The sequence below is a fragment of the Falco cherrug genome, chromosome 8 (genome assembly GCF_023634085.1).
Source record: "Falco cherrug isolate bFalChe1 chromosome 8, bFalChe1.pri, whole genome shotgun sequence".
Classification (NCBI taxonomy): domain Eukaryota; kingdom Metazoa; phylum Chordata; class Aves; order Falconiformes; family Falconidae; genus Falco; species Falco cherrug.
This window is the reverse complement of record NC_073704.1, coordinates 6,001,511-6,019,891: the sequence shown is the minus strand read 5'-3', so window position 1 is coordinate 6,019,891 and position 18,381 is coordinate 6,001,511. Positions and strand designations below refer to the sequence as shown.

Genomic DNA, 18,381 nt, shown 5'->3' with positions numbered 1-18,381 from the left:
TTTTGCATCCTGACTAAACAACTATCTTTTTAAGTGACCAGTTTGAGGAAATCTGGGAAATATAATTATAGAGCTTATATGGAGGTTTTCCTAAGAGAGTCTGTCAGTGGCCTAAGGAGGATACCTCTACCAGCTGGTTCCTACCATCTGATGGAAACAGTTTCTTCCACATTCCCCTATTACCAGGACACAGATCATTTTACCAGGGCACACCAGGATGCACACCGCACATTCAAAACAAACGAGATGAGACTCTTCTTCTGCCGTACATACTTAAAACTGTGGAACTTACTGCTACACGGTGCTGTGGAAGGTAAAAAGTTTACAGAAGTTCAAGAAATGGTTGAAATTCATGGGGGGAAAAATAATCCATCAAGGAATCTCAAATGGAAAGACATCATTTCTGCCTGAGAAAATCCTTGAGACACAAACTGCTGAAGGTTAGAGGTGTATACTGGGGAAGTATGGCTACCAATATGCCCTTTTCTCAGTTTTTTTTTCCCCCCCAAAGGCATTTGCTACTGGCCTGAGTACTTCTTTTACAGCCAGCACCATCCCACCTTTGACAGAGGTGTGAGACCCCTCACAGCCTTCCTTGGGAAGCAGGGAGTGTCTAAAGAAAAGGAAAAAAAAGGAGAGAAAACAAGTGATCTCTGGGAAACTTATCTCTGGGTGATAAAGACATCAAAAATAAAGAAATAGGGAAGTCCAATGGAGCATCTGCTGCTCCTGGGATGTCCTTGGACGTCCTTGTCCCAATTCCTGAGATGTCCAAAGTGATGTTCAGTGGCAGGACTGGCTCTACTGGTGGAGATAGCCTCAGGCAGCATCAGCATTCCCTGCAAACCTCTCACTTCCCACTGATGGGGCTGCTGGCAGGGATGTAGCACCGGGCATGAGACAATGTGTGAGTAGGAGCTATTGCTTGGCCCAGCGTGGCTCTTGCTGTGGTTGAGTGCTCAACAATACTCTTTGCCCCAGAAATCATGTTTGCATTTTGCACAGTTTTTAAAAACCTGATCACATCGACCTGCATGCTTCCTCTGTAAATGTGTGACTCCCCTGCTTTCAGAAATTATTTTAAAAGACTTCCCATTTTACTGTCTTCTCCAGTTCTCATCACCTACCAACTCTGCAGACCTTTGAGAACCCATACACTTAAACCTTGTAATGATATTAACCTAAGTATACTGAAACATGCAGTTTTCTTCCACGGAAACGAATAAAACTTGAAGGACACATTTTAGAGTCCTCGGTATGTCCTGTGGCTTACTGCAGAATATAGGACACCCCTCTGCATCAAGGGGTGGGAGGTAAAGTGAGGATGGCTGTCAAATTACAAGACATAGCTAACTACAAAAACATTTCCTTTGTTTTGGAGAGGCAAGTCCCTATAAAGCAAGATTGACAACCTCTTCCATTTTAACACTCGCTGCCAAGGGCTGCAAAAGCTGCACAAGGACTGACTGTTTTCAGCAGGGCTTTTACATCCACCCTGGGGCACATGCTGAGTGACTTACTGGCTTTAACTCCCCTTTCCAGCAAAGAGATTTCCCTCACCGTAGGCAACGTTGCTTCATCCCTCACAGTCAAGCTGCAAGCAAGCAGATACGCTTGCTTTGCAGAGACTGGTTTTAAATATGTTAAACCATAGGATCAGCACTTGAACGACCCACGCTAAAGACCATAAGATTATACCTACATCCATTTTATAAGCTGATTTCTGATGTCAACTGCCCCTCTGTACCATTTGATAGCTTGCATGTGTATTTCCACATTTAGTTTTCTCTGGAGTGCCTGCAGCTGTTAGGAGGTGTGGGATCACAGATAGGCATTTCAGCTGATACAACCACCACTGGAGCAGGGATCATCTTCCTCTTGACTCTTTCTGCCCTACCAGTTTTTCTCACAAGGCACCACAAATTAACACACCAGCTACAGGCAGGTTTTGAACCTGCCACCCAGGCAGTCAATTCCACCATCATTATTGGCACAACCAGACTGTACTTCTAATATTTCCACTAAGCATTTGGTATTTTGATTTTTCCCCCTCTTGCATGTTTCTAGCTTCCATTTTTTTCCAACCCAATCAACATTTTATTTCATCCATGGGTTATAACAAATGCTATCCTCATTTACATCATTCCTGCACTTGCCAATGTTAGGGACTTCACCTGCTTTAGGATTATCTCCAAATTTAACATCTTTATACATCCTGAGTAAACACTCTGTAAAAAACCAAACAAACAAAAAAACCACCAAAAAAACCCAAACCCCAACTCACAGAGTTAAAAAAACAGAAGATAAATAAAGCACTACCTGAAAACATCACCAATGCTTAAATCCCTTATTAATCATTAACACATACCAGACCAAAATCACTAATACGTGACAGACCTGATACCATTCCCATAACTTGACAGCTAATTATAATTAAAAGCAGAGTAATAAAACAGAGCGAAGTGCAAAAAGGACGACAGCATCCTGATGACAAGCTGATGAAAAGCCCCTGAATAAATAACCGACTTGGAATCGGGTCTACATGAGGTGGTACCAGCAACCTCCCCTTCCCACACAGCCTATTCAGCATTACTCCTAAAGTCCACTGGCTTCTCCCCCACACCAGAGCAGCCTTTTTTGGTGCACACCTATAAGACAGGTGAAACGCAAGCTATCCCTGGGGCGTGCTTTGTTGTATACAATATGGGTATCAAAGTCAGTGTAGGAGCACTGGAAAAAATGAAAAATAGTGTTTGTACATGTTCGGGTTTTGTTATTTAACACCATACCCTAGGCTCAAATGCCCTGATCATCCCGTAAGGTCTGGGATAGCCACCTGGGACTCCATCAGAACCTGACAAAGGCAACGAGCTCAGATAAACCCAGCACTGCCCCGTGGTCCATCCAAGTCCTTTAAAGAAAAGAGGCTGTGTAAGCTGTTATACACTGGGCTGCTGGGCAAAGAAAGAATTTTACCCTCTTAGAACGACACCTCTTTCACATCTCACCTTGTGCTCTTTCCCACTTCCCTAATCTAGTTCCAATTTTCACCATTTTACTGATTCAAGAAATAATAACACAAATTACTGGCAGTGACTTTTTTTTTTTTTTTGGTGTCTGGGGCCAAATCTACTTTTAAAAGCACCACAGAGAATGCAGTCTGAAATTACCAAATCTACTGAAGAAATCATAACTACCTGAAACAACATAATCCTAAGATTTGAAAATGAAGGAAATGTTCATCAATAAAGCAGTAATTGTGCAACACTGAAAAAGAAAGCATAATTCTAAATGATGCATATTATTCATGCATTTTAAGAAAACAACATTCTTAAAATAGTCACACATCTAAATATACTGTTCAGTCCCACATTATCAAATCAGACCAGTACGTTACAATTTTAATGAAATCTAAACCAATGTTTTTGAAATAGAAAAGGTCAAATCCTTGGAATTCTCATAATAAACAAAGTTGCAAAAAAGTCACAGTCAAGTATCCGAATTTAGCAGGTGTATAACATCATTAAAAAGACTCAAGAGAGACAGTAAAAAGAGGGTAGCTGAACAATCATTACTGTAGTTTGAATGGGGAGAAACACAAGCAAACGTGGGAGAATTTGTCTTCATTAGAAAAACAAAAAAACACTCTGTTCTAGCTACTTTAAATTTCTGGTCTATGTCTGGTATGTTTGATACTTTCCCTAGTTCATTATTTGATTTAAACTATTCCTCATCCAGATTTACTTGCTTACGTAACTTACATATACTGATTAATCGATTTGATTAGAGCACAGTCCTTTAGATGACAGCTATTTAACCACATGTCTTGGATACACGGACTGTGAGTGTGTGGTTTATTTAGACCCTCTAAATACAGGGCAACTGTATCAGTCCCACTTAATCTGTCCTTGCCTTTCATTATTTAGCTCTGTAAATACCAAAAATTTCAGTTTTCAGAAGAGAACGATTTTATTCTCTGCTAAAAATTGTTGTATCACATAAGAATTCTCTTTAAAGCAGTAATTCTGACTTGAACTCCATCCAAGTCTTGCTGCCTAAGATGAGCAAGGTGCATTTCAACCTTCCCTCAGCACAAAGCATAATCCAAGCTGGCATTGCAACTGGGCTTGGTGCTGTCTCGTGTGACATGATCAAGGCTGAAAGCATCAGCAACAAAGCCTCCTCTCTGTTCAACAGAATACAAAGAGTTCATGCAATTATCAGAAGCCATAAGTGAGTAAATCACCTAATACATATATACACTTCTATATGTATGTGCACACACATCTACAGGAGCAGAATAAACAGCAGAAATGCTGTTCAGGCTGACTCAATACGCATGACTTGGCTTCTCTTGGTCATAACCCAAAGACACCTACAAAACCCAAAGGGCTTCTCACCTGTGGCAAGTGTAACTGGAGCCCCTCGCTGGGAATGGGCTGTCGAGACGGGGTCTGGTCCAGCTGCATGTTAAACAAGGATGCTAGGGCTGACTGAGCGGCCCGAGCTTTTGCCAGCTTTTTATTCCTTCCCGAGCCTTCAAAAGTCTGACCATCCACTGCCACAGCCATGACAAAGTTTTTTGCGTGGCTCTCCCCGCTCTCTGAGAGAAACTCGTACTTCAGTCCCGGTCGCAGCTCGTTGAGGATCATGACAGGGTTCTTCCCGCTGGCAGAGGGGTAGGGCGATGGCACAGGGAGAGGCGACTGGGAAAGGCTGCTGGCTACGGCAGACGATGGCAAACCGTAGTCCCCACTAGAGCTAAAGGACCCGTCCCCGTTGGACCCTAGGTAAAAGGAAGTATCGGAAGGAACTGGCGTTTCAAACCCATTGAAAAGGGTGTCGGGGAAGTCCGCTTGGTCGGAAGTGAAGTCTGTGTTGACCGACAGAGTCCTCCCCATTGCCAGGTGGGCTTCCGAGGCATTTGGAAACTGGACAAAAGACCGCAGAGCCTTCTCAGCAGCGTGAAGCTTGGCTTTCTTTTTCGTCGGGCCAGACCCCTCAAATACCTGCCCATTGACTTCAACTGCCATCACGAACATGGGGGCATGGACCGGCCCCGTCTGGGACAGGAGTTTGTACTGTAAACCGGGTTTAATCTCATTAAGTTGCATCAGGGCATTCTTTGGCAGAACAGGGCCGGGCGTTTTCTTCCTCTTCTTCGGGCGAAATTTGGAGTGGCCATTGTTGCCCTCCTCCAAAGGACGCTTTCTGCTGCTGCTGCCACCACCATTGGAGAGCTGCGCCCCCTCCCCGGCGCCTTGCCCACCGCCGTCCTTGGGGGGAACGTTGTCCACGTTGCGGTTTTCTTTAACATCGGTGCTGCTCGAACCTGCGGTGCCCAGAAAGAGTAACTTACAATGCCTTCGTTGCAGGACCTTGTAAATGCAAAATTTATAGATTCCTTTATCTCTCTTTGTAACTGGTTAAGTGATGTGTGCTCACAAGTTAAATGTTTTGCAATGTGATTAGAAATAATAATAATGATAATGCAATATAACCTCTTGATATTTCAAGAAATAACACACAAGAATGGTTTTCAAACTATGCACTTGATACAATTGTCTAGCAAAAAACACTGCAGCTTTTTTTTTAATTATTATTATTATTATTATTATTCGCATTTAAATCATGCTGGAACAAAACTTTTACTCATAAGTTACGTTTGGCCTGAAAAATGCTTTAAACCAGAAATACGTTACGGTGGCATATGCCTATAAAACAAAAAACTATCATTAATAAAACAAAAATGGATGCTTAAGACCAGTACTAGAAGATAGATATTTAATTGTACTTTATTCTTAATTTAGTCATGCTACATTTTTATTTCTTCAGTAATTTTAGTTGCTCAAATTGAGAAATTACATAAATAAAGCCTGAGCCATTAGGCAGTTCTTTGGTAGGCACCGCAACTGAAGACTGTTTGAATGCTTCTGTTTCTCTTTAGCTATTCCATAATCTCTGAATTAAATTCTTTTTTATGCTTTTCCTAGATGTTCATATCACCTCACCCCAATTTGCTCAGGAACTACAGCTGCCTGCTGTGCCAGCATAACCACAAGACTACTTTATACAGAGCCTTCTGTTAAGAAACTTTATTTTGTCATTTACAAGCTATTTTGTAATTCCTTGCAAAGAAGAAAACTGCTGTCACAGAGCTACAGGCCCCAAACTCATGATAAAGATCCTCTCTTACGATTATGCAGAATACAGGAAGTGTGACAGAAGCTGCACAGTCATAATGATGATATTTTAATGGGGGGAAAAAAAGGTATTGTAATATTAGTGTAACGATTTATTTTCTAAAGTAGAAAGTTGGGGTAATGATGTCAGAAATATATTTAAAGAATTATATTTGCTATAACTGCAAAGACCTCATTTTTACCCTGATAAAGAAACTAAGAATATTTATTATTTCTGCTTCATATTGGCATTTGTGAATGAAAAGGCAAATTTAGTAGGTCAAGCCTTTCTAACTCTTCTGTTCCAAAACTTCAAAGTATCTATATTACATCTACACTGATACTACATAATAAATATTAATTGAAATGTCAGCAAATCAAGGTGGAAGCTCTCTTTCAAAGTGACAAATTTCAGCCACACTTTAAGTTTTCCCTAAGAATCCCCTACCATGCACACATCACTTTGCCCAGGTTACAAAGCTGATGGAATGGTTACTAAATTTTCATTTATAACATCCTCCAGCAAAAGCTCGATAGGTTACTCCTTTCGGTGCTCGAAGAGAAAAAAAGAAGAAAAAAAAAGATCAAAAGAAAAAGCCAAGTTGGAACACATTTTGTTAAATCACAGTAGCACAACAAAGAATTGTACAGTACTGAACATCAAATTCCAGTCAATTAAATTTGGTCAAGAACACAACACTAAATATTCTGAGGCACATCACTGGTAGAAATCTGCTAAATTTAATAAAGTATCTCCTGTAATGTTCAACCACAAATTATACTGTCGGCAGAATGCATGCTGTACGTTCATGCACATATATTCTTTATTTTTATATATATGTGGTGAAAGAATCTAAGGACAAAGAGTTATTTTTAAAAATCTTTCCTTACAATGAGTTTCTTACCTGAAGCTGTAATCTCAAAAAATTACATCTCATCTAAACCAGCATTTCTGGAACACTGCTCTTAACAGTGGCACCAGGAATTTGCTATCAACCAATATGACCTTTAGGCTAAACAGAAATCATTTAGTTAACACTGATTATCTTTCTTTTTCTACGAGACTATTACCAGTGGAAACCACAGAAGGAAAATATGAGTTGAATAGACTCCAGCTGAACATAAAAGAAAACAACTTTTGCATGTGAGTATGGCAGCCGAAGGAACTCCTTAATCCATCTCATGACACAGGTAGGGGAAACGATGCCCTGACAGAGAGGGGGGACTTGTAGGAAGCAGGAAAGGAACTTGCATGCTTACCTTGTCTCAACAAGAAAGAAGGGAAGAAAACTACTCCTTGCCTGAGAGCTATCAGGCTTGTTATCTTTGGAGAACCTGTAGGGTGGAAGAAACTAGGAGAGAAAGCAAGCAGGGAGCTAGCAGCCTGAGTCAAACCCAGAGACCATGGAAGCAGCAAGTTTCTACATCACAGAGGTGACCCAAATCCAAAAGACTTTCCGTGCAAACCAGAAGGACTCAGGTTTGTTTCAACCCACAGAGTCACTGGACTGCAAGAAAGAGTAACTGCTTCTCAGGCTGAGGGTGAAGATGTGCTTTTGGTCCTTTTCTTTAGCCTGTCCTGCCCAGCAGGGGTGAGGTCCTCTAATTACCTTAGGGCTGGAGAAGATCTGACAGATTAGTCAAAGATCAGCTATCACCACCAGTTCAAGTCAAAGAAGCCATCTCATTTAATCTTGTCCGTATTTAGACATGGAGTAACTCCTCCAGCCCAGTCTCTCCCCACTGTTCAGAAACAGTTCTCCCTTTTCCAGGCATCTCACCTTGCTAGAGAAGTTAAGAACGGCCCTGCTAGCTCACCCTCACCTTGTCCAGCTCATCACACGTGACAGGGCACCCAGCAGACCCCAAAACCAGAGCAAGGACACAGTGGCCCCTCCCCAGGGCAGCCTGCCAGCCCACAGGGAGCCACAGCTCTGGGCTGTCCCAGACGGCATGGCAGGGAGGCACTGATGGGGGTTGTTCCCCCCCCTCCCCGAGAAATTTTTCTAATTGCTTTTCAAGACTCCATAAACCCTTAATATCCACAATGTCCTGGGCAACGCGTTTCACAATTTCATTACACATGGCATGAAAACATCTCCCATTGCTTGCTTTGAACCCCTATTTGCTAATCTCATTTAATGCACCTATCATTTTTTGTTTGCTTTTTTTTTTAATTTGATGATTCCAATATTAAACGCCCTGTGCTGTGCATGATTTTACAGACCATTTCTATTATTTCAGCCTTGTCATCCTTCCTCTATACCACCAGGCTCTAACTGTCCCTCGTCCTGAGGTCGTCCTCTTCTTCTCAGAGCAGCTCCTTACCTCCCTGCATGCTTTCTGACATGGAAGAAGCAGACCCACAGCCTGATGCACTGCGTATTTGATGCTCTAGCTCTTTTCTGAAGTCTTTTTCGTTCTGGTAATATGCTGGTTTAGAGACCATAAGACTCTGGGGAGTCTCTCACTCATTCCAAAGAGATTGAGGGAGGGCATCCTCACCCCCCCAGAAGCTCTGGGTGATTCAGGATCCCACCACAGCTCAAGCCCAGAGCATCAGGACTCAAAAGGAGCAAAATTTTGTTGCTCTAAAGCAGAAGTCATGGCACGTGGACCACCACTCCAAACTAAAAAACAGTTCAGATAACTTCAAAATCTATCTTGGAGACCACTGTTAAGCATTGCACCACCAGCATCACAGCTAAAATAAGGCAACAAAATGAGAACTGTGAATGTTAAACAAAGCATAAAATACAAAGCATAGGAGAATGCCAGCACGAGGAAAAAAATTACCATCTGAATTATATAAAAAAAAATATCTCTGTGTTCAGTAATGGATGCTCTTCATTATCCTTTTTTCTTTTTTATTAAACTTCTAATGGGACTGACAAGAGACCATATGTTACTGCTGTACGTCTTGCCTCAGAAAGGTTACAGTCTTGGTGGATCTGCTAACATACCCAAAAATCAAGAGATTTAAAAAAAGCCTAGTCCTAGATTTTAAATATACTTTCAAGTCTATGCATTTTACAGTCTTTAAATAAGTTTTCAAGGAATGAATGATTTAGAGAGCCCTTTGAGGTCCATCACGGCTGCTGCGTATTCAATACTTTAAAGTAACATTAATACAGATAAACATTTGACAATGGGATCCTGTTTTCCTAAACGTTAATACTACCCATGATTTAAGAATAAGACTTTTTTCATAAGAATAGCAGATATTCTAAAAATATCTGGCAGCTTTGACTAGACATTTGACTGACGTCTGTAGAAGCTGCCTTAGTAAATATCATAGCTGACAGCATCACATGCCAACAACTTCAGTGGAAGAAAAGTCCTGCCCCTGAAATCTTGTTTGAGACGCTTTCAAACCCGAGAACACTCTAAAAAGTAAAGAGGCACAGGAAATTTTCATGCCAATAAAGAGAAATTTCTGTCCGAGTTTGCTGGTTTATTTTTGGTTTTATTACCAGTAATTAACAAGTGTCTGAAATTAAGATGCTTTTTCCATTGGGTACTTCCATTACCTGTTTGCTGAGAGACAGCACTCCCCCTGCTCTATCTGATCTGGAGCACGCTTAATTAAATTTAGATGACTCTTAGCGGAACCAAAAGATGTTTCTACCTACCCCTTACACTGCTGCTCTCATTTACTGGCCTGGGGAAATTTTAAATAACTCCTGTTTTCATAAAAAGCAGGCAGAAAAAAACATGTGATGTCTTTTGAGCATCTTTTTAGAAAAAGGGAGAAAATGATCAGCAAGAAAGGTCAGGACAGCCACACGCTAGTATCCCAAGTGTTCTGCAAAATGCCCCCCTTCTCCCTTACCCATAAGGTAATCGATAAGTATAGGCAACAGGGTGAATTTACACCTAGTAAATTACTTATTTCTATTGTACTGATGCTTCTGCAGGGCTCTCCGATTCGACACTGAGATAATATGCAGATGGGCTTCTGGCACAGATTCCCGGGGCATTCAGAGTGTTGCAGACAACCAAATAAAGCAACAGAAACCAGATAAAAACTTTTCAAAAAATTTTGTTTAAATCTTTCCCCTATTCTCTTGTAACATCTTCTCTACGATGAACAGATGAAGGAGGAAGACTTTAAAACCTGAAGCATGAAACATTGTATTTTCTCAAGGATATTAATATCACCTCATCACTGTCATGCATTTCAGCTGAACCAATGCAATTTTAATTCAGGCTGCTGCTGCAGAGCAATTCTAGTTACGCAACTGCCAGCTACAAATATTGCATATGCCCACCTTCCCTTCCTGTAAGATACTTCCCCAAAAAGGAGTTACATAAACTAATAAAAAATTTAGTAGGCAACTTCTGATATCACACTTCACAATCTTAAGAGATACAAAAATACAGAAAGACAAAAAACTTTTTTAAAAAAACTTTGCACAAATCAAGGTGAAGAACTTAAGAATATTAACTTTGATTTCTCCCTGACAAATGCGATGATTTAACTTTAAAATTCATGTTTGTGTGGGCCTACAGATGCAGGAAAGTCTTCTTGCACCTTCTATTAACCGGGCTCATCCAAGTAGTTATTTCTTGGATATATATATACAAGTTGTTATCCGTAGCTCCCTTTCAAAAACATGGTACAGATGACACTAAAACATACTTCTAGAAGACAACTGCAGTAAGACAAATGCATGCCCCAAACCTACAACAACTCCAGGGAGCCAGCCCCCCGACAAGACAAAAAGCTCAGTGAATGGTTTCCCACTTTGATGCACTAACACACACCAAAAAACCCAGAAGCAGACAAAAATTGAATGTTTGGCGTAAGGACACTTATAGAATGCATCTGTAAAGAGATGATATTTTCTCCAGCTCAGGAAGGCACCTTTTATTTATGCTCAGATAGACTCCTTATTGAGATAAGGGGGTGCTTTATCCAAGAAATTATGTGAATTATCCAAACACAGCTCTTTCTTTTCTTAAGAAACTTAAGAAACTCCTCCTTAAGGACTTGGAAATAGCTAAAGAATCCATCTGAAGTTAATTTCTTTTATACCAACAAAAAGAAAGTGTTAGCAAGCATATTTCTGAGTTTCAGTCAGAGAAAAAAGATGCATTCTAGTCCAGATAATATTTTTAGGGTTGGGTTTTTTTGGGTTGTTGGGGGTTTTTTTTGAGTGGGGAGGGGTTTGGAGGAGTGAAGTTGTTTGAGTGTTTTCTAATTTTTAAGCACAATGATCTGACTTCTTTATCTCCCAATTAAAATGTTCTGTAACTCCTTCAGACTGAACTACAACTCTCCTGGCTCCAAAGCCTCCTACACTGCTGGGCTTTGTTGGCTTTGCCAGAGATGCACCGTTTAGCCATTGCCACTCAGGGGAAGCAAACACATTTGTTATTATATCATATACAACTATTTACAGTCAGGCACAGCACAACAGCATAGCAGCAACAGAACATTTCTCTCATTCATTAAAAAAAAAAAAAAAGATACTTGAAAGGCCAATAATAGTAAAAATATTTTTATAATATGTTAATGAAAACACTTTTCTCCACAGGTTATCAGATCCTAATTATACCACAGAGTTAGTACCCTCGCAGCACTTTGCCAGTGTATGCATCAAAATGATCACTGTATTTGGCTATTTTTGTGCGTAAACACAATTCAATAACTCAGTAGCTCAGGGCTGAAACAATCAACATTTAATGAGAATAATCAGCTATGCAAGACCTGCGGGGAGCTCTTCTAGCTCCTCCTCTTGCTTCTCCTTCCTCCATTTCTGCTTTCCCTCATTTATTTTGTACACTACAACTCCACCTCCTTAGTCTCACCCTTCCCGTCTGAATGGGCCCTAACCTCTGGCATCAGCACAAGCAGTATTCTCCCTCTCTTCTTCATTGCTGGTTCAAAACAGGGGAATATTTTGTTTGGTTAGTCAGTTGTTGGAAGAAAAATATGAGACACAAGGTATTACGAGACTAGCATATAACCACGTGTATTTAAAACACTTTTACTGCAAAAGCTCCGGTTCACTCTTCTATACTGTGCTTTAAAAACACACAAAGAAATAATTTTAATTTGTGATTCCGAAGTTTCTCCACTGTCATCCCTGTGCTCATGAGAAAAAGTCACCTTTGGAAATTATTACATAGTTTATGACTGTGTAAATAAACACATCTTACTCATGTTTTCTTCATCGTCTACATCCATTGTGAAAGATTTTTGCTCGTTTCTTGGCTGGCGGAGACTGCTTCTGTCTGGAAAACAGAGAGAGGGATATTTAAGCTTTAAGGTACCAACTTACAAGACAAAGTATTAAATCTCCTTTAAAAGCAGCAGCCTTGGCACTGGCTTTGCTTTGGTCCATGGGTTTTGCTAATTTTTCACATAGTATCTCCCCAAAGTGACTACTTCTGTAGCTGAGGTACACTCTGCAGAACTGCAGATTCAACAAGGTCTGCAAGAATTCGGGGGTTTGTATGATGAACTACATTTTTTTTTAATCTGAAAGAGTATGTGTTTATCTCAATACTTTATCTCACTACTGGGGTTTGGGTTGTGGGGTTTTTTTAACTCCAAAGTAACATCAGATCCACTGTGCAGGTTACCACACAGACAATTCAAGCAACCAGAACACTGAAGATGCCTTTTTCTACCCAGCATGAAACTGATGAACACCTGTTCAGTTTGGTTAAATCCTGACCCAAGATATCTCCTAAAACTGAGAGGATCAACAACCAAAAGATGTAGCCCCGTATCAGGTGAAGAACAGAGTGAGTAATGTAACCCTCTCTCCTCCATGTGCATTTTCTTATTAACTGAAACATTCAGACGATACTACATACAGGTTATCTGGCTGTGGGGTAACAGATTTTATTAACCACAGGTACTTCTATTTCAAGAGAGTCGGATCTAAAGGTGAATATAAGCCTGTGACATATAAAATATGTCACCTACCTAGCAATTGGTTTGAAAGAAGGCAACGCTTTTGCCAAATCAAAAGCACTAATTTTAGGGCAATGGGTTTTGTGGTTTGGTTTTTTTATTATTCCAGTTTGGGTTTTCCTGAAAACTAATCAAGTACATAATTTCTGTTGCTTTCTAGGTAACTGCTCCAATCTCATGATGCCACGAGTGCTCCAAAAGGGAGCACTGAACCCCAAAACCATGCAGAGGCTTACACTTTTAACAAAAGATCCATTATTACAGTGAGGAAAAAGTCATGGAGCATTAACAGGCTTTGCATTCTTACACTGCAGTGTATCAAACCATGGAAATTTGTCTTGTACTTGCCAATCTGTTGAATGGTGTGCATCTGCCTCTGAGCTTTTCTGAAACATTAACAACTAAGCATTGTGCTTTCTACATTCTGCACTGCAATATTTTTTTTAAATTAATGCATTTGTTTTCTGCTGATTTTTACCACAACTAAGTATTTGGAAAGTACCTTAAGAGAGTAAAGTCCAGTACAAATGCAAAATCGTTCTGTGATCATCTAGTCTCATGTAACATCTGTAAACTTTGACTCCTTTCGCTGATTAAATCAGATCACATTAAAATTGAAATCATATTTTTACATGCATCTTTGATCCTACTCCAAAACTATTATGAATAGTCCACAGAAATCACAGGGCGAAACTTCAACCTTCTTTTGTTATTCCCAATAGTACAATTATCTCCCAGCAGAGATTCACTCTTTTACTTAGTTTACTTTTACCATAGACAGTGTCAATTCTAATTACCTATGGATAGTTTACTTACACTGCACATATCTTAAAAGTTTAAAATTGCATGGATGCTTTTAGGTAATTGTTCAGGATACCAAGAACTTGGCAGAACAAGCGATACCCAATTCAGGCCAAGGCTGTGGTCACATACACCAGATCAGATGAAGGAACTGATTCTCACCACTGGTACCTCACTACTGGTACCAGTAATTATACCTGGGCGCTGTGGCTAGGAAGAAGAGAGGCATGATGATGTCTTAAGAGGATACTGCCAGGAATGGTAACGCCTTATGAAAACAAGGGTTGAGGCTGCAGCTGGAAGGAATGGGAAAAACCAGGTAAGAAGCTGAGGCTCTTTGCGCCATCAAAAGCGTGGGAACACTGGAAGGTAGGTGGCATGAAAGACGATACTTGGTTTCACGCTGCTGTATGGGCTGGCACAATTTACAGCACTCCAGTATTTGCTCTATTATATTATGATTTGCCGTCCCCTCAGTCAGGACACACATCTGTGTCTCTCATCCAGCTGCCAAAGGCAAATATTTAGGAGCTTCAATGCCTTGAGACTTCTTAAAGTGTCAGCACTGGTGGAAAACAAAGTCAGAAGTTATCAAGAAGAGGAACCACATAAACCAACATGGTCACTTGATGAGGTTGACACAATAAAATCAACACTCATTTTAACATAGCCAAATGCCTACTCCGTAACAATGAATTTGTTCCATCTCTCTTCCCACCTCTTGTGGGAAAACCTAGCTCTAATCCCACTCTATATTAAAAATGTAGTCAGCTTTAGCTAATAAACGAAAGGCAGAATGCTGTACTGATGTTGTTCTTAATGCACAGATTGCATACTATAGTAATCTGAGTGCATAATACATAATTACCATGTTTTGCAAAGAGAAACTAGCCATTCCACCCCTATTTATTATTTTAGTAGACGCTTCACGTAAAGCATGCAAAAGCATGGTGCAAATCCAGAGCCCAGGTCTAAATGCCAAACATAATGAAACACATTGCTCTGTTTTGCTCTTTTTTTAAGTCAATTTCATTTTATCTTTGTTAACATAAGAAAAAAAACCCAGGAACACAAAAACTTCCATCCAAGAATGAAAGATTGAAATCAGAAACAAATAGTACAGCTAATTGCTCAATTGTATCCATGCAGATAATGCGCATGCAGTCCTCCAGCACTGCAGCTGCAGAAGCAGCACTGACCAGCCCTGTAGTCCAAACAGCTGGCTGAACCATCAGCCCACTAATCAACACACTCAAACTTCAGCAATGAACTGCCAGGAGACGATGTAGGAACAGGATCACTGCATGACTTGCCCAGTGAAACTGACACTTCAAAAAAAAAAGGTTTTTGTAAAACTGCAACCACTGGCACATAGGTGAGTAAAATGTAAATGTTAAATGCATATATTGGAAACATCAAGAAACTTGTAGTCCAAAAATAACTATCAGAAACTAAGAAACGAGCAATAATGTTAAAATACACATACAGACGCGTAAGTTTGCAACTTTAACATCCATGCTAAATACTGTTATTCAGTAATTTAAAACAATGAAATCTGTTTATCCTCTACTAAGCGAATCCTCAGCACACTACTCTTTGCAATATTTACAGCTTACTTTTCACAGCAGGAGCTAGGCAGCCCTTAATGAAAATGTAAAATGTGCCTTTAGCAATCATTACACTAATGCCATGCCTCTAATAGTAGAATGAGAAAGAAATGTACCTTTGTCACCATTTCACAGTTTCAAAAACAAAGCTCACATGCTTGCAGATATCCTGAATCTCCTACCACCACCACAAAATGTTTATGACCATCCCAGTTTGTGACCTGAACGAGTGTCTGTGCTCACACAAGACAATTCCTGTTCACTCCACAACCCTGTCTGGAGAAGACCCTGATTTAAGTAACTAAGAAGATTCTGCACAAACAGGGAGGAGAGGTAGTAACAAAAGATGCAAAACCACCACACTTCTGAGCACAATGAAGCTGTTCAGATCCCCCAATAGCCAGACAGCATAAACGCAAGCAGATTGTAAATATATGACAACTAAGACAAACAGTGAAACTCCTCCCTAACTTTGTCACTAGCAGTGCACATTTCAAGGGGCACAAAGCTAAAATACCTGACCCACACACACTACTTCTCCCAAGACTCCCAGGAGCATCTAAAACAAATCACAGGATTTCCACAATATTTTTATTTATTTTTTTTTAAAATCCAAACACTATGTAACAAAATGACTATGTAAACTCGATCTTACATGCATCAAAGCTTTAGGTAAACTGTGGGTTTCAGAGTGGTAATCTCTCTTCCATGCCCTTGACATCATTCACCTTGTGTACTACCACCTCTCTGCTGGTCCATAACAAATCCTGTTTTCCAAGCAACGTGTGCATATTCAAAGAGCTTCTTAGACCATCACTTCCAGCCTGGCTACACGTACATGCGCTCATCCTCTATGCAAGGGGTTGCTCTCCTTCCTCCATCCCTTTAGCCCCACAGAAAACATCCAGCCCAGCAAGACCAGTTTGAACTTCACACCACCGTACCACCAGGCTTTCATGTGAGCGCTACCACACCAGAATCGAGCTCCTTGTAAGGACCCGGAGAACTGTAATATTATCCTCTCAAATCCTACCCCAGAGCTTTCTCCTGCTGCAGTGCCCAAGGGTCCTAAAAACTGCTACTCAGGAGCAGGTCTGTGAGCCCACGTCACATTGCTGACCTTGCCCTTGTGACACCATGTAATGCATACCCTTTGCATTTCCTCCTGTGCCACTAAAACCAACAGACTTTATCATGGTTGTTCCATTCTCATTCTCATGTGTCATTTGACAAAGTATGAGACAACTCTAACCCCAATGCAAACCCCTTTAGCATCAGAGGACCACTGACATACTTTAGATGGGCTATTCCTCATCCGAGCTAAAATACTCAGGATGACCTGAGGGTGATGCAGAGCTTCTCATGATGTTTTATCCCAGCCGCAGGCTACCGCAGCCACAATCCTGGCTACTTCACTTCAGACTGGCTAGCAGAGTCCCTGTCTTGTGACAGCATCTGTCCCAGTGCAATAGTGGGGGAACAAACAAACCAGTACCTAAAGTTGCCATAAACTGATGGGTTTTACTACACAGAGTAAAACAAAGAAGTCACCTCAATCACTCTTTGTCTATGTAAGAGTTTAGGAGTCAAAAAAGCCTTTCAAACGTCCAAGTGGGAACTGATCAGAGTTCCCTTTCTTTCCAACTTCAACAGCCTCTGGATTTTATCCATACACTGAAATACATCCTGCTGTGCTGAAAGAGGCAACTGAGCTGCCTCTACTGCTTAATACTGAAAGAATTACCAGCCTTTTCACTGCAGGTGATTGTGTTGCTATGCTAGTGTGTTATGCTGAACAAGAAATTGCAAATGTGTGTATTATTTAACATTGGCAAGTATTTTTTTTTACTGCTTTTCTTGCCGTACAGCCTGTCCCTAGACCCACTGTCGCCAGGGGCCAGAGCAGCAATGCGTACTTGGCATTGATGCAAACAAGTGTCAGCAATAACCAACGAAAAACTTACTGATGAAGGATGAGTGAAAGAACTGGGAAGGGAAAAGAGTTATTTTCCAGAGAAAGTCAGAAGAAACGCCTACAGCTTGGAGACAACTGCTTTCACGTAGGATGTGCGTGCCTGGGGGTGCAGCGGGAGGAAAGGAGGACAGCACGCCCAGGCATCTTACTTTGTTTTTTGTTGGGAGTGCTACACAAATGAAAAGCCACAGACACTGAGCTGTTGAGATTTCCCTAGTCCCAGCTGGGAAGCAACAGATTTTGGAAAAAAGACACCACTTCAGAAAATATGAGACGTTGTCCTAAGTGCGCACTCTGAACATGAGCACAACACATTCCAGAAGACCTCTGCTGCCAGCCAGGCCCCCTGCAAAAATGCAACAGCTCAAGGCAGGCTGCCATCAGGCCAGGATCACACGCCAGTCTGATCCAGCTCCCCAGAAGGCCTGGGAACACGTGGCTCATCAATTTTTAACGACAAAGCATGCCATGCTTCCACTGTGGCAGCGTCAGCTTGGGCATCTTTCTTGCACCTGGTCACTGTCCTCACTAAAGCAGATGGACGGAGGGGAGAGGATCATGTAAATCACATAAGCCTTCTTTCCTTGAAGAGATAAGAATTCAAGCAGAACATTTGCTAAACAGGCTACTTTTATTTGTTCTATAAAAGCTGCTTAAATTTACTTTCCTATTACCATAGGGAATGCCTGATTCCAATCCTAATTAGCTCTGTACTATCAATAAGGCTATAAAATCTTGGCATACTAATATTACCACCAGCCAGGTTATCTATTATGTATATCATGGACAATACTATGCACAGTTATGTGTAGCAGTTAAGAGGAAACATTTCTCTACAGTAACAGAAGCAGCAACAATTATTCTGTGTAGATACACAGCTCAGATACA

The 18,381-nt window shown here is 40.9% G+C and overlaps 1 protein-coding gene across 5 annotated transcripts in view; it reads right to left on the bottom strand.

Annotated features, from left to right (window-relative positions):
- Positions 1-18,381, bottom strand: part of ADARB1 (adenosine deaminase RNA specific B1) — an 87,968-nt gene that overhangs the window by 35,466 nt on the left and 34,121 nt on the right. For all 5 annotated transcript variants that reach the window (XM_055719186.1, XM_055719185.1, XM_055719184.1 and 2 more), the window contains 2 exons: positions 12,348-12,422; positions 4,401-5,332 (listed from right to left, as the gene is read on the bottom strand). In XM_055719186.1, the coding sequence (XP_055575161.1) occupies positions 4,401-5,332; positions 12,348-12,375 (960 nt within the window). In that variant the 5' untranslated portion in view covers positions 12,376-12,422. The remainder of the gene's footprint in view (positions 1-4,400; positions 5,333-12,347; positions 12,423-18,381) is intronic.